Source organism: Pseudophryne corroboree, chromosome 11, assembly GCF_028390025.1.
Source record: "Pseudophryne corroboree isolate aPseCor3 chromosome 11, aPseCor3.hap2, whole genome shotgun sequence".
Classification (NCBI taxonomy): Eukaryota; Metazoa; Chordata; class Amphibia; order Anura; family Myobatrachidae; genus Pseudophryne; species Pseudophryne corroboree.
In genome coordinates, this window is record NC_086454.1 from 114,902,900 (window position 1) to 114,915,667 (window position 12,768).

Below are 12,768 nucleotides of genomic sequence, written 5' to 3' on the forward strand. Positions count from 1 at the left end.
GTCCTGACGGAGTCCCCAGCATCCACTTAGGACGTCAGAGAAATTATATACTATAAAAATAAATGTATTTGATATATTTTTCTTTTCTTTAGCTTCCTGTTTCCGTAAGTGCTCATGGTCACAGTGGTTTGATGTGAGTTATCCTACAAATGGAACCAGTGGAGGAGATTACGAGACATATGAGAATATCACAAAAGCTGGATATCATCTGTGTGAGAAACCAGAGAACATTTCCTGCAGAGCAAAGCAATTCCCAGATAAACTGGACAAACTGGGACAGAAAGTGACATGTGATGTCTCCTATGGGCTCATCTGTAACAACAAAGACCAAGATGGGGTTGTACCTCTGTGTTACAACTATGAGATAAGTGTGTATTGCTGTCTCCCACTCCCAAGTTACTGCTTAACTACAACCCCTCTCACCACAACAACCACAACTCAGAGTACAACAACGTCTGCATCACCAACAACCACTGTTACTAAGACTACAACTTCTCCAGAGACATCTACTCCCACAACTACAAAGGCCACAACAACATCAACTCAGAGTACAACATCTACATCACCAACAACCACTGTTACTAAGACCACAACTTCTCCAGAAACATCTACTCCCACAACTACAAAGACCACAACATCAACTCGGAGTACAGCAACATCGACATCACCAACAACCACTGTTACTACGACTACAACTTCTCCAGAAACATCTACTCCCACAACTACAAAGACCACAACATCAACTCAGAGTACAACATCTACATCACCAACAACCACTGTTACTAAGACCACAACTTCTCCAGAAACATCTACTCCCACAACTACAAAGACCACAACAACATCAACTCAGAGTACAACATCTACATCACCAACAACCACTGTTACTAAGACCACAACTTCTCCAGAAACATCTACTCCCACAACTACAAAGACCACAACATCAACTCGGAGTACAGCAACATCGACATCACCAACAACCACTGTTACTACGACTACAACTTCTCCAGAAACATCTACTCCCACAACTACAAAGACCACAACAACATCAACTCAGAGTACAACATCTACATCACCAACAACCACTGTTACTAAGACCACAACTTCTCCAGAAACATCTACTCCCACAACTACAAAGACCACAACATCAACTCGGAGTACAGCAACATCGACATCACCAACAACCACTGTTACTACGACTACAACTACTCCAGAAATAACTACACCAGAGACATCTACTCCCACAACTACAAAGACCACATCTCCAACTACACGTAAGAGTGAAATGGGATTCAAATTCTATTTTGCATGTACAAAGTTTAAACACTGTGATATGCACATTATTCCAAAAAAAACTGTATTGAAAATAAGGACAATTCTGTTATTTAAGAATAAAGTGTCTTGCTTTATCAAGCAGAGATAAAGGTTTTGCATGTCAAAGAACATTAGGAAATAATAATAATAATAATAATAATACATTTTCTGGTACATAATTAGTTTTATATACAGTCAAATATGAGCTTTTAATGTGTTGAACATAAGTTAATATGTGGAGCCTATCATGCACATGCCCCAATACTAAGTTTATGCAAGTACAGGGGATGCAGGGTCATGCACATCTCAGTCACATCTCCACTTGTGACTGAAGGAACATAAATGGGCTTTATAGAGGCTTGCAGTAAGGGTGTTTAGACAGAATTGTAGGCTATGGGGTCTACTGAATTGAAGTCGGAACTGCCGTCTAGTCAGAAAGACGGCAGTTTCTGACTTTTTTAGGTCGAATCATGATTCGACCTGTTCAATAGTTTTGACGTTTTCCCGACTTGTCGGCAATTCCAACTTATTAGAAAACACGTGGATCAGTGGATTAGCAGCGGATTTACATGTTTTGTCGGATTTGCGGCAAAATCCGACAGGTTCTAGTCCCGTTTTTTGACAATGTCAATCCGACTTTAAAAAAGTCGGATTGGCATTATCGAAAACGTGCAATATCTGTCGGATTTGCCCGCAAATTTAATGCTGCATTGTCGGATCCCCTCCGTTGGAGAGGATCCGACATGCATTGAATAGACCCCTATATAGAGTTCTTTGTGCAAAAAATATGTAGGCCTGATTTAGAGTTATCATACAAAAAGTCTCTTATCAGGAAGCACTGCTAACGGGTTCAATTTTGACACAATTATGGATACATTTCACTATAATTTATTAAACATACACAGTATGGCCATATGAACAATACATAAAATACCCTAAGATACAATAAAGATCGTACAATAAAATACAGATCTGGCTGGTATAATTAACCTTCATCGATGGCTATGTTTTTATTTAGCCTGCATAATTAATAGTAATCTTATCAAAGCAATGAAATACAATTAAATCTTACTCTACAAATACAGGTTGAGTATCCATTATCCAAAATGCTTGGGACCAGAAGTATTTTGGATATCGGATTTTTCCGTATTTTGGAATAATTGCATACCATAATGAGATATCATGGTGATGGGACCTAGGTCTAAGCACAGAATGCATTTATGTTTCATATATACCTTATACACACAGCCTGAAGGTCATTTTAGCCAATATTTTTTTATAACTTTGTGCATTAAACAAAGTGTGTGTACAGTCACACAATTCATTTATGTTTCATATACACCTTATACACACAGCCTGAGGGTCTTATAATACAATACTTTTTAATAACTGTGTATTTAACAAAGTTTGTGTACATTGAGCCATCAGAAAACAAAGGTTTCACTATCTCAGTCTCACTCCAAAAATTCCGTATTTCGGAATATTCTGTATTTCGGAATATTTGGATATGGGATACTCAACCTGTATATTGCTGCACTCTGTGGCTGTTATTATTACAGCAGAGTCACAACAGCTTTCTAATAACTCAGTTGTTATACATCCACTCCTGTGGGAAAATTTTCACTTAACTGCTTATAGAGAATAATAAAGTTTTTCACTTTAATCTCTAGGATATATTTCAATTCCTTTGGGATTATTCAAATATAAGGAATAGCAACCGTATTATCTAGTTTTGGGATTCCTCACCTTGAGAATCAATTAGCAGTCTTCCTGTTTCGCTAGTCAAATCGGAACATGCAGAGAATCATATGCAAATGAGCTGGAGTCAGAAATGCACTCAATGCAGCTGTAGTGTTGTTTTTAACCACTTAACTGACTATTCCCCCCCCCCAAAAAAAAAAAAGCTCAGAAATTAAAATTTTTTTTAAAGAGTGAAATAGGTGAAGAACATGAATTTAATCCTATCCAAAATGATTTTAGTTAAAAAAAAATTATATATACATATATATATAGATAGATAGATAGATAGATAGATAGATAGATAGATAGATAGATAGATAGATAGATAGATACACATATGATTTTTATTTTATTTTTTTTACTTTTTTTCAAACATCGGAACATTGATCGGGAACATTGTGACCGTCGCAACTTTAGGTTTTAGAGCCCGGACAGCTGCCATGTACACAAGGGGTATGATTTACACTTACCAGCAGCTGCCATTGTCTGCAGCCGCTGGGGGTGGGGAATCCTGCTGTGCTGACCGATCAGCAATGATTGGCAGCACGGCAACACTGAGGGCAGGGTGCAGGGAGGCAGTGGGACCTTCCGGTCCCTATGACAGCAGCAGCGGAGGTAAGGTTCCCTTCCCTGCCACTGCTAACACAGTTTATCTGGCTGGTCGCATCCTGTGAAAACACTCTTTTTTACATTTTGTTAGTAAAAATAATGTTAATAAACGCATTGAGATTTTTGAGGCAGTGGCAGCTTAGCGCATATTCTCATATTATCTGTGTTCCTATTCGCAGCTGCGTATGCATAAGCGTACATCTCTGTATATGACTTTGTATGCATAAGTATACAGATGTATTATTAGCACAGAGTATAGTGCTGTACATAAGTGCACTGATAATAAGGATGGTTACCAAACCAAATGTCTGCATATACTGTAGGTGGCATGTCCACAGAGATGTGCCCAATTCTGATGACAGTATGGGTGTTTTGCACCAATACTTTAAAGATTGATAAGTATTGTAGTTCTCAAATGGCGTACAAAAATAAGAATTTACTTACCGATAATTCTATTTCTCGTAGTCCGTAGTGGATGCTGGGGACTCCGTCAGGACCATGGGGATTAGCGGCTCCGCAGGAGACAGGGCACAAAAGTAAAAGCTTTAGGATCAGGTGGTGTGCACTGGCTCCTCCCCCTATGACCCTCCTCCAAGCCTCAGTTAGGATACTGTGCCCGGACGAGCGTACACAATAAGGAAGGATTTTGAATCCCGGGTAAGACTCATACCAGCCACACCAATCACACTGTACAACCTGTGATCTGAACCCAGTTAACAGCATGATAACAGCGGAGCCTCTGAAAAGATGGCTCACAACAATAATAACCCGATTTTTGTAACAATAACTATGTACAAGTATTGCAGACAATCCGCACTTGGGATGGGCGCCCAGCATCCACTACGGACTACGAGAAATAGAATTATCGGTAAGTAAATTCTTATTTTCTCTGACGTCCTAAGTGGATGCTGGGGACTCCGTCAGGACCATGGGGATTATACCAAAGCTCCCAAATGGGCGGGAGAGTGCGGATGACTCTGCAGCACCGAATGAGAGAACTCCAGGTCCTCCTCAGTCAGGGTGTGCCCCTGACCAAGTAGCTGCTCGGCAAAGTTGTAAAGCCGAGACCCCTCGGGCAGCCGCCCAAGATGAGCCCCCTTCCTTGTGGAATGGGCATTTACATATTTTGGCTGTGGCAGGCCTGCCACAGCATGTGCAAGCTGAATTGTACTACACATCCAACTAGCAATCGTCTGCTTAGAAGCAAGAGCACCCAGTTTATTGGGTGCATACAGGATAACAGCAAGTCAGTTTTCCTGACTCCAGCCGTCCTGGAAACCTATATTTTCAGGGCCCTGACAACATCTAGCAACTTGGAGTCCTCCAAGTCCCTAGTAGCCGCAGGTACCACAATAAGCTGGTTCAGGTGAAACACTGACACCACCTTAGGGAGAAACTGGGGACGAGTCCGCAGCTCTGCCCTGTCCGAATGGACAATCAGATATGGGCTTTTGTGAGACAAAGCCGCCAATACTGACACTCGCCTGGCCGAGGCCAGGGCCAACAGCATGGTCACTTTCCATGTGAGATATTTCAAATCCACAGATTTGAGCGGTTTAAACCAATGTGATTTGAGGAATCCCAGAACTACGTTGAGATCCCACAGTGCCACTGGAGGCACAAAAGGGGGTTGTATATGCAGTACTCCCTTGACAAACTTCTGGACTTCAGGAACTGAAGCCAATTCTTTCTGGAAGAAAATCGACAGGGCCGAAATTTGAACCTTAATGGACCCCAATTTGAGGCCCATAGACACTCCTGTTTGCTGGAAATGCAGGAATCGACCGAGTTGAAATTTCTTCGTGGGGCCTTCCTGGCCTCACACCACGCAACATATTTTCGCCACATGTGGTGATAATGTTGTGCGGTCACCTCCTTCCTGGCTTTGACCAGGGTAGGAATGACCTCTTCCGGAATGCCTTTTTCCCTTAGGATCCGGCGTTCAACCGCCATGCCGTCAAACGCAGCCGCGGTAAGTCTTGGAACAGACATGGTACTTGCTGAAGCAAGTCCCTTCTTAGCGGCAGAGGCCATGAGTCCTCTGTGAGCATCTCTTGAAGTTCCAGGTACCAAGTCCTTCTTGGCCAATCCAGAGCCACGAGTATAGTTCTTACTCCTCTACGTCTTATAATTCTCAGTACCTTGGGTATGAGAAGCAGAGGAGGGAACACATACACTGACTGGTACACCCACGGTGTTACCAGAGCGTCCACAGCTATTGCCTGAGGGTCTCTTGACCTGGCGCAATACCTGTCCAGTTTTTTGTTCAGGCGGGACGCCATCATGTCCACCTTTGGTCTTTCCCAATGGTTCACAATCATGTGGAAGACTTCCCGATGAAATCCCCACTCTCCCGGGCGTCGGAATGAACACTGCTGACAGTGCTATCACCTGATTTTCCGCCCAGCGAAGAATCCTTGCAGTTTCTGCTATTGCCCTTCTGCTTCTTGTGCCGCCCTGTCTGTTTACGTGGGCGACTGCCGTGATGTTGTCCCACTGGATCAATACCGGCTGACCTTGAAGCAGAGGTCTTGCTAAGCTTAGAGCATTGTAACTTGCCCTTAGCTCCAGTATATTTATGTGGAGAGAATTCTCCAGACTTGATCACACTCCCTGGAAATTTTTTCCCTGTGTGACTGCTCCCCAGCCTCTCAGGCTGGCATCCCTGGTCACCAGGACCCTTCCTGAATGCCGAATCTGCGGCCCATTAGTAGATGAGTACTTTGCAGCCACCGCAGAAGAAACACCCTTGTCCTTGGAGACAGGGTTATCCGCTGATGCATCTGAAGATGCGATCCGGACCATTTTTCCAGCAGATCCCACTGAAAAGTTCTTGCGTGAAAACTGCCGAATGGAATCGCTTCGTAAGAAGCCACCATTTTTCCCAGGACCCTTGTGCAATGATGCACTGACACTTTTCCTGGTTTTAGGAGGTTCCTGACTAGCTCGGATAACTCCCTGGCTTTCTTCTCCGGGAGAAACACCCTTTTCTGGACTGTGTCCAGAATCATCCCTAGGAACAGCCGATGTGTCGTCGGAAACAACTGCGGTTTTGGAATATTTAGAATCCACCCGTGCTGTTGTAGAACTACTTGAGATAGTGCTACTCCGACCTCCAACTGTTCTCTGGACCTTGCTCTTATCAGGAGGTCGTCCATTTTCTTTGAAGAAGAATCATCATTTCGGCCATTACCTTGGTAAAGACCCGGGGTGCCGTGGACAATCCAAACGGCAGCGTCTGAAACTGATAGTGACAGTTCTGTACCACGAACCTGAGGTACCCTTGGAGAGAAGGGCAAATTGGGACATGGAGGTAAGTATCCCTGATGTCCCGGGACACCCTATAGTCCCCTTCTTCCTGGTTCGCTATCACTGCTCTGAGTGACTCCATCTTGATTTGAACCTTTGTAAGTGTTCAAATATTTCAGATTTAGAATAGGTCTCACCGAGCCTTCTGGCTTCAGTACCACAACATAGTGTGGAATAATACCCCTTTCCTTGTTGTAGGAGGGGTACTTTGATTATCACCTGCTGGGAATACAGCTTGTGAATTGTTTCCAATACTGCCTCCCTGTCGGAGGGAGACGTTGGTAAAGCAGACTTCAGGAACCTGCGAGGGGGAAACGTCTCGACTTTCCAATCTGTACCCCTGGGATCCTACTTGTAGGATCCAGGGGTCCTGTACGGCCCCAGCGTCATGCTGAGAAACTTGGCAGAAGCGGTGGAGGCTTCTGTTCCTGGGAATGGGCTGCCTGCTGCAGTCTTCTTCCCTTTCCTCTATCCCTGGGCAGATATGACTCTTATGGGGACGAAAGGACTGAGGCTGAAAAGACGGTGTCTTTTTCTGCAGAGATGTGACTTAGGGTAAAAACGGTGGATTTTCCAGCAGTTGCCGTGGCCACCAGGTCCGATGGACCGACCCCAAATAACTCCTCCCCTTTATACGGCAATACTTCTTTGTGCCGTTTGGAATCTGCATCACCTGACCACTGTCGTGTCCATAAACATCTTCTGGCAGATATGGACATCGCACTTACTCTTGATGCCAGAGTGCAAATATCCCTCTGTGCATCTCGTATATATAGAAATGCATCCTTTAAATGCTCTATAGTCAATAAAATACTGTCCCTGTCAAGGGTATCAATATTTTTAGTCAGGGAATCCGACCAAGCCACCCCAGCTCTGCACATCCAGGCTGAGGCGATCGCTGGTCGCAGTATAACACCAGTATGTGTGTATATACTTCTTAGGATATTTTCCAGCCTCCTATCAGTTGGCTCCTTGAGGACGGCCCTATCTGGAGACGGTACCGCCACTTGTTTCCCAACGCGCCCTAACTTCTGGCGGGAAAGGGTATACCGCCAATAATTTTCTATCGGGGGAAACCCACGCATCATCACACACTTCATTTAATTTATCTGATTCAGGAAAAACTACAGGTAGTTTTTTCACACCCCACATAATACCCTTTTTTGTGGTACTTGTAGTATCAGAAATATGTAACACCTCCTTCATTGCCCTTAACAAGTAACGTGTGGCCCTAAAGGAAAATACGTTTGTTTCTTCACCGTCGACACTGAAATCAGTGTCCGTGTCTGTGTCGACCGACTGAGGTAAATGGGCGTTTTAAAGCCCCTGACGGTGTTTGAGACGCCTGGACAGGTACTATTTTGTTTGCCGGCCGTCTCTGTTGACATTATCACGTAATTCCTTGAATAAGCCATCCATTCCGGTGTCGACTCCCTAGAGAGTGACATCACCATTACAGGCAATTGCTCCGCCTCCTCACCAACATCGTCCTCATACATGTCGACACACACGTACCGACACACAGCACACACACAGGGAATGCTCTGATAGAGGACAGGACCCCACTAGCCCTTTGGGGAGACAGAGGGAGAGTTTGCCAGCACACACCAAAAACGCTATAATTATACAGGGACAACCTTTATATAAGTGTTTTTCCCTTATAGCATTTTAATATATATAGTCATATCGCCAAATAAGTGCCCCCCCTCTCTGTTTTAACCCTGTTTCTGTAGTGCAGTGCAGGGGAGAGCCTGGGAGCCTTCCCACCAGCATTTCTGTGAGGGAAAATGGCGCTGTGTGCTGAGGCGCCCCCTTTTCGGCGGGCTTCTTCTCCCGTTTTTCTGAGACCTGGCAGGGGTTAAATACATCCATATAGCCCCCAGGGGCTATATGTGATGTATTTTTAGCCAGAATAAGGTACTATCATTGCTGCCCAGGGCGCCCCCCCCAGCGCGCCCTGCACCCTCAGTGACCGCTGCTATGAAGTGTGCTGACAACAATGGCGCACAGCTGCAGTGCTGTGCGCTACCTTATGAAGACTGAAAAGTCTTCTGCCGCCGGTTTCTGGACCTCTTCACTTTTCGGCATCTGCAAGGGGGTCGGCGGCGCGGCTCCGGGACGAACCCCAGGGTGAGACCTGTGTTCCGACTCCCTCTGGAGCTAATGGTGTCCAGTAGCCTAAGAAGCCAATCCATCCTGCACGCAGGTGAGTTCACTTCTCTCCCCTAAGTCCCTCGATGCAGTGAGCCTGTTGCCAGCAGGACTCACTGAAAATAAAAAACCTAACAAAACTTTTACTCTAAGCAGCTCTTTAGGAGAGCCACCTAGATTGCACCCTTCTCGGCCGGGCACAAAAATCTAACTGAGGCTTGGAGGAGGGTCATAGGGGGAGGAGCCAGTGCACACCACCTGATCCTAAAGCTTTACTTTTGTGCCCTGTCTCCTGCGGAGCCGCTAATCCCCATGGTCCTGACGGAGTCCCCAGCATCCACTTAGGACGTCAGAGAAATTATATACTATAAAAATAAATGTATTTGATATATTTTTCTTTTCTTTAGCTTCCTGTTTCCGTAAGTGCTCATGGTCACAGTGGTTTGATGTGAGTTATCCTACAAATGGAACCAGTGGAGGAGATTACGAGACATATGAGAATATCACAAAAGCTGGATATCATCTGTGTGAGAAACCAGAGAACATTTCCTGCAGAGCAAAGCAATTCCTAGATAAACTGGACAAACTGGGACAGAAAGTGACATGTGATGTCTCCTATGGGCTCATCTGTAACAACAAAGACCAAGATGGGGTTGTACCTCTGTGTTACAACTATGAGATAAGTGTGTATTGCTGTCTCCCACTCCCAAGTTACTGCTTAACTACAACCCCTCTCACCACAACAACCACAACTCAGAGTACAACAACGTCTGCATCACCAACAACCACTGTTACTAAGACTACAACTTCTCCAGAGACATCTACTCCCACAACTACAAAGGCCACAACAACATCAACTCAGAGTACAACATCTACATCACCAACAACCACTGTTACTAAGACCACAACTTCTCCAGAAACATCTACTCCCACAACTACAAAGACCACAACATCAACTCGGAGTACAGCAACATCGACATCACCAACAACCACTGTTACTACGACTACAACTACTCCAGAAATAACTACACCAGAGACATCTACTCCCACAACTACAAAGACCACATCTCCAACTACACGTAAGAGTGAAATGGGATTCAAATTCTATTTTGCATGTACAAAGTTTAAACACTGTGATATGCACATTATTCCAAAAAAAACTGTATTGAAAATTAGAGATGAGCGGGTTCGGTTTCTCTGAAACCGAACCCGCACGAACTTCATGTTTTTTTCACGGGTCCGAGCAGACTCGGATCCTCCCGCCTTGCTCGGTTAACCCGAGCGCGCCCGAACGTCATCATGACGCTGTCGGATTCTCGCGAGACTCGGATTCTATATAAGGAGCCGCGCGTCGCCGCCATTTTCACACGTGCATTGAGATTGATAGGGAGAGGACGTGGCTGGCGTCCTCTCCATTAGAAATTAGATTAGAAGAGAGAGAGAGATTGTGCAGAGTCAGACAGAGTTTACCACAGTGACCAGTGCAGTTGTTGTTAGTTAACTTTTATTTATTTTAATATAATATATCCGTTCTCTGCTATATCCGTTCTCTGCCTGAAAAAAAACGATACACAGCAGCAGCCAGTCACACAGTGTGACTCAGTCTGTGTGCACTCAGCTCAGCCCAGTGTGCTGCACATCAATGTATAAAAGGCAAAGCTTATAATAATTGTGGGGGAGACTGGGGAGCACTGCAGGTTGTTATAGCAGGAGCCCCCAGGAGTACATAATATTATATTAATTTAAAATTAAACAGTGCACGCTTTTGCTGCAGGAGTGCCACTGCCAGTGTGACTAGTGGTGACCAGTGCCTGACCACCAGTATAGTAGTATATTGTTGTATGTATTGTATACTATCTCTTTATCAACCAGTCTATATTAGCAGCAGACACAGTACAGTGCGGTAGTTCACGGCTGTGGCTACCTCTGTGTCGGCAGTCGGAACTCGGCAGGCAGTCCGTCCATCCATAATTGTATTACAATATATACCACCTAACCGTGGTATTTTTTTTTCTTTCTTTATACCGTCGTCATAGTGTCATACTAGTTGTTACGAGTATACTACTATCTCTTTATCAACCAGTGTACAGTGCGGTAGTTCACGGCTGTGGCTACCTCTGTGTCGGCAGTCGGCAGGCAGTCCGTCCATCCATAATTGTATTATTATTATAATATATACCACCTAACCGTGGTTTTTTTTTCATTCTTTATACCGTCATAGTGTCATACTAGTTGTTACGAGTATACTACTATCTCTTTATCAACCAGTGTACAGTGCGGTAGTTCACGGCTGTGGCTACCTCTGTGTCGGCAGTCGGCAGGCAGTCCGTCCATCCATAATTGTATTATTATTATAATATATACCACCTAACCGTGGTTTTTTTTTCATTCTTTATACCGTCGTCATAGTGTCATACTAGTTGTTACGAGTATACTACTATCTCTTTATCAACCAGTGTACAGTGCGGTAGTTCACGGCTGTGGCTACCTCTGTGTCGGCAGTCGGCAGGCAGTCCGTCCATCCATAATTGTATTATTATTATAATATATACCACCTAACCGTGGTTTTTTTTTCATTCTTTATACCGTCGTCATAGTGTCATACTAGTTGTTACGAGTATACTACTATCTCTTTATCAACCAGTGTACAGTGCGGTAGTTCACGGCTGTGGCTACCTCTGTGTCGGCAGTCGGCAGGCAGTCCGTCCATCCATAATTGTATTATTATTATAATATATACCACCTAACCGTGGTTTTTTTTTCATTCTTTATACCGTCGTCATAGTGTCATACTAGTTGTTACGAGTATACTACCATCTCTTTATCAACCAGTGTACAGTGCGGTAGTTCACGGCTGTGGCTACCTCTGTGTCGGCAGTCGGCAGGCAGTCCGTCCATCCATAATTGTATTATTATTATAATATATACCACCTAACTGTGGTATTTTTTTTTCTTTCTTTATACCGTCGTCATAGTGTCATACTAGTTGTTACGAGTATACTACTATCTCTTTATCAACCAGTGTACAGTGCGGTAGTTCACGGCTGTGGCTACCTCTGTGTCGGCAGTCGGCAGGCAGTCCGTCCATCCATAATTGTATTATTATTATAATATATACCACCTAACCGTGGTTTTTTTTTCATTCTTTATACCGTCGTCATAGTGTCATACTAGTTGTTACGAGTATACTACTATCTCTTTATCAACCAGTGTACAGTGCGGTAGTTCACGGCTGTGGCTACCTCTGTGTCGGCAGTCGGCAGGCAGTCCGTCCATCCATAATTGTATTATTATTATAATATATACCACCTAACCGTGGTTTTTTTTTCATTCTTTATACCGTCGTCATAGTGTCATACTAGTTGTTACGAGTATACTACTATCTCTTTATCAACCAGTGTACAGTGCGGTAGTTCACGGCTGTGGCTACCTCTGTGTCGGCAGTCGGCAGGCAGTCCGTCCATCCATAATTGTATTATTATTATAATATATACCACCTAACCGTGGTTTTTTTTTCATTCTTTATACCGTCGTCATAGTGTCATACTAGTTGTTACGAGTATACTACTATCTCTTTATCAACCAGTGTACAGTGCGGTAGTTCACGGCTGTGGCTACCTCTGTGTCGGCAGTCGGCAGGCAGTCCGT

The 12,768-nt window shown here is 44.2% G+C and overlaps 1 protein-coding gene across 1 annotated transcript in view; it reads left to right on the forward strand.

Moving 5' to 3' along the window:
- LOC134968664 (mucin-5AC-like) overlaps positions 1-12,768 on the forward strand; it is a 509,092-nt gene that overhangs the window by 309,767 nt on the left and 186,557 nt on the right. Inside the window, exons 30-31 of the mRNA XM_063944186.1 lie at positions 93-1,271; positions 9,528-10,199. Of these exons, the coding sequence (XP_063800256.1) occupies positions 93-1,271; positions 9,528-10,199 (1,851 nt within the window). The remainder of the gene's footprint in view (positions 1-92; positions 1,272-9,527; positions 10,200-12,768) is intronic.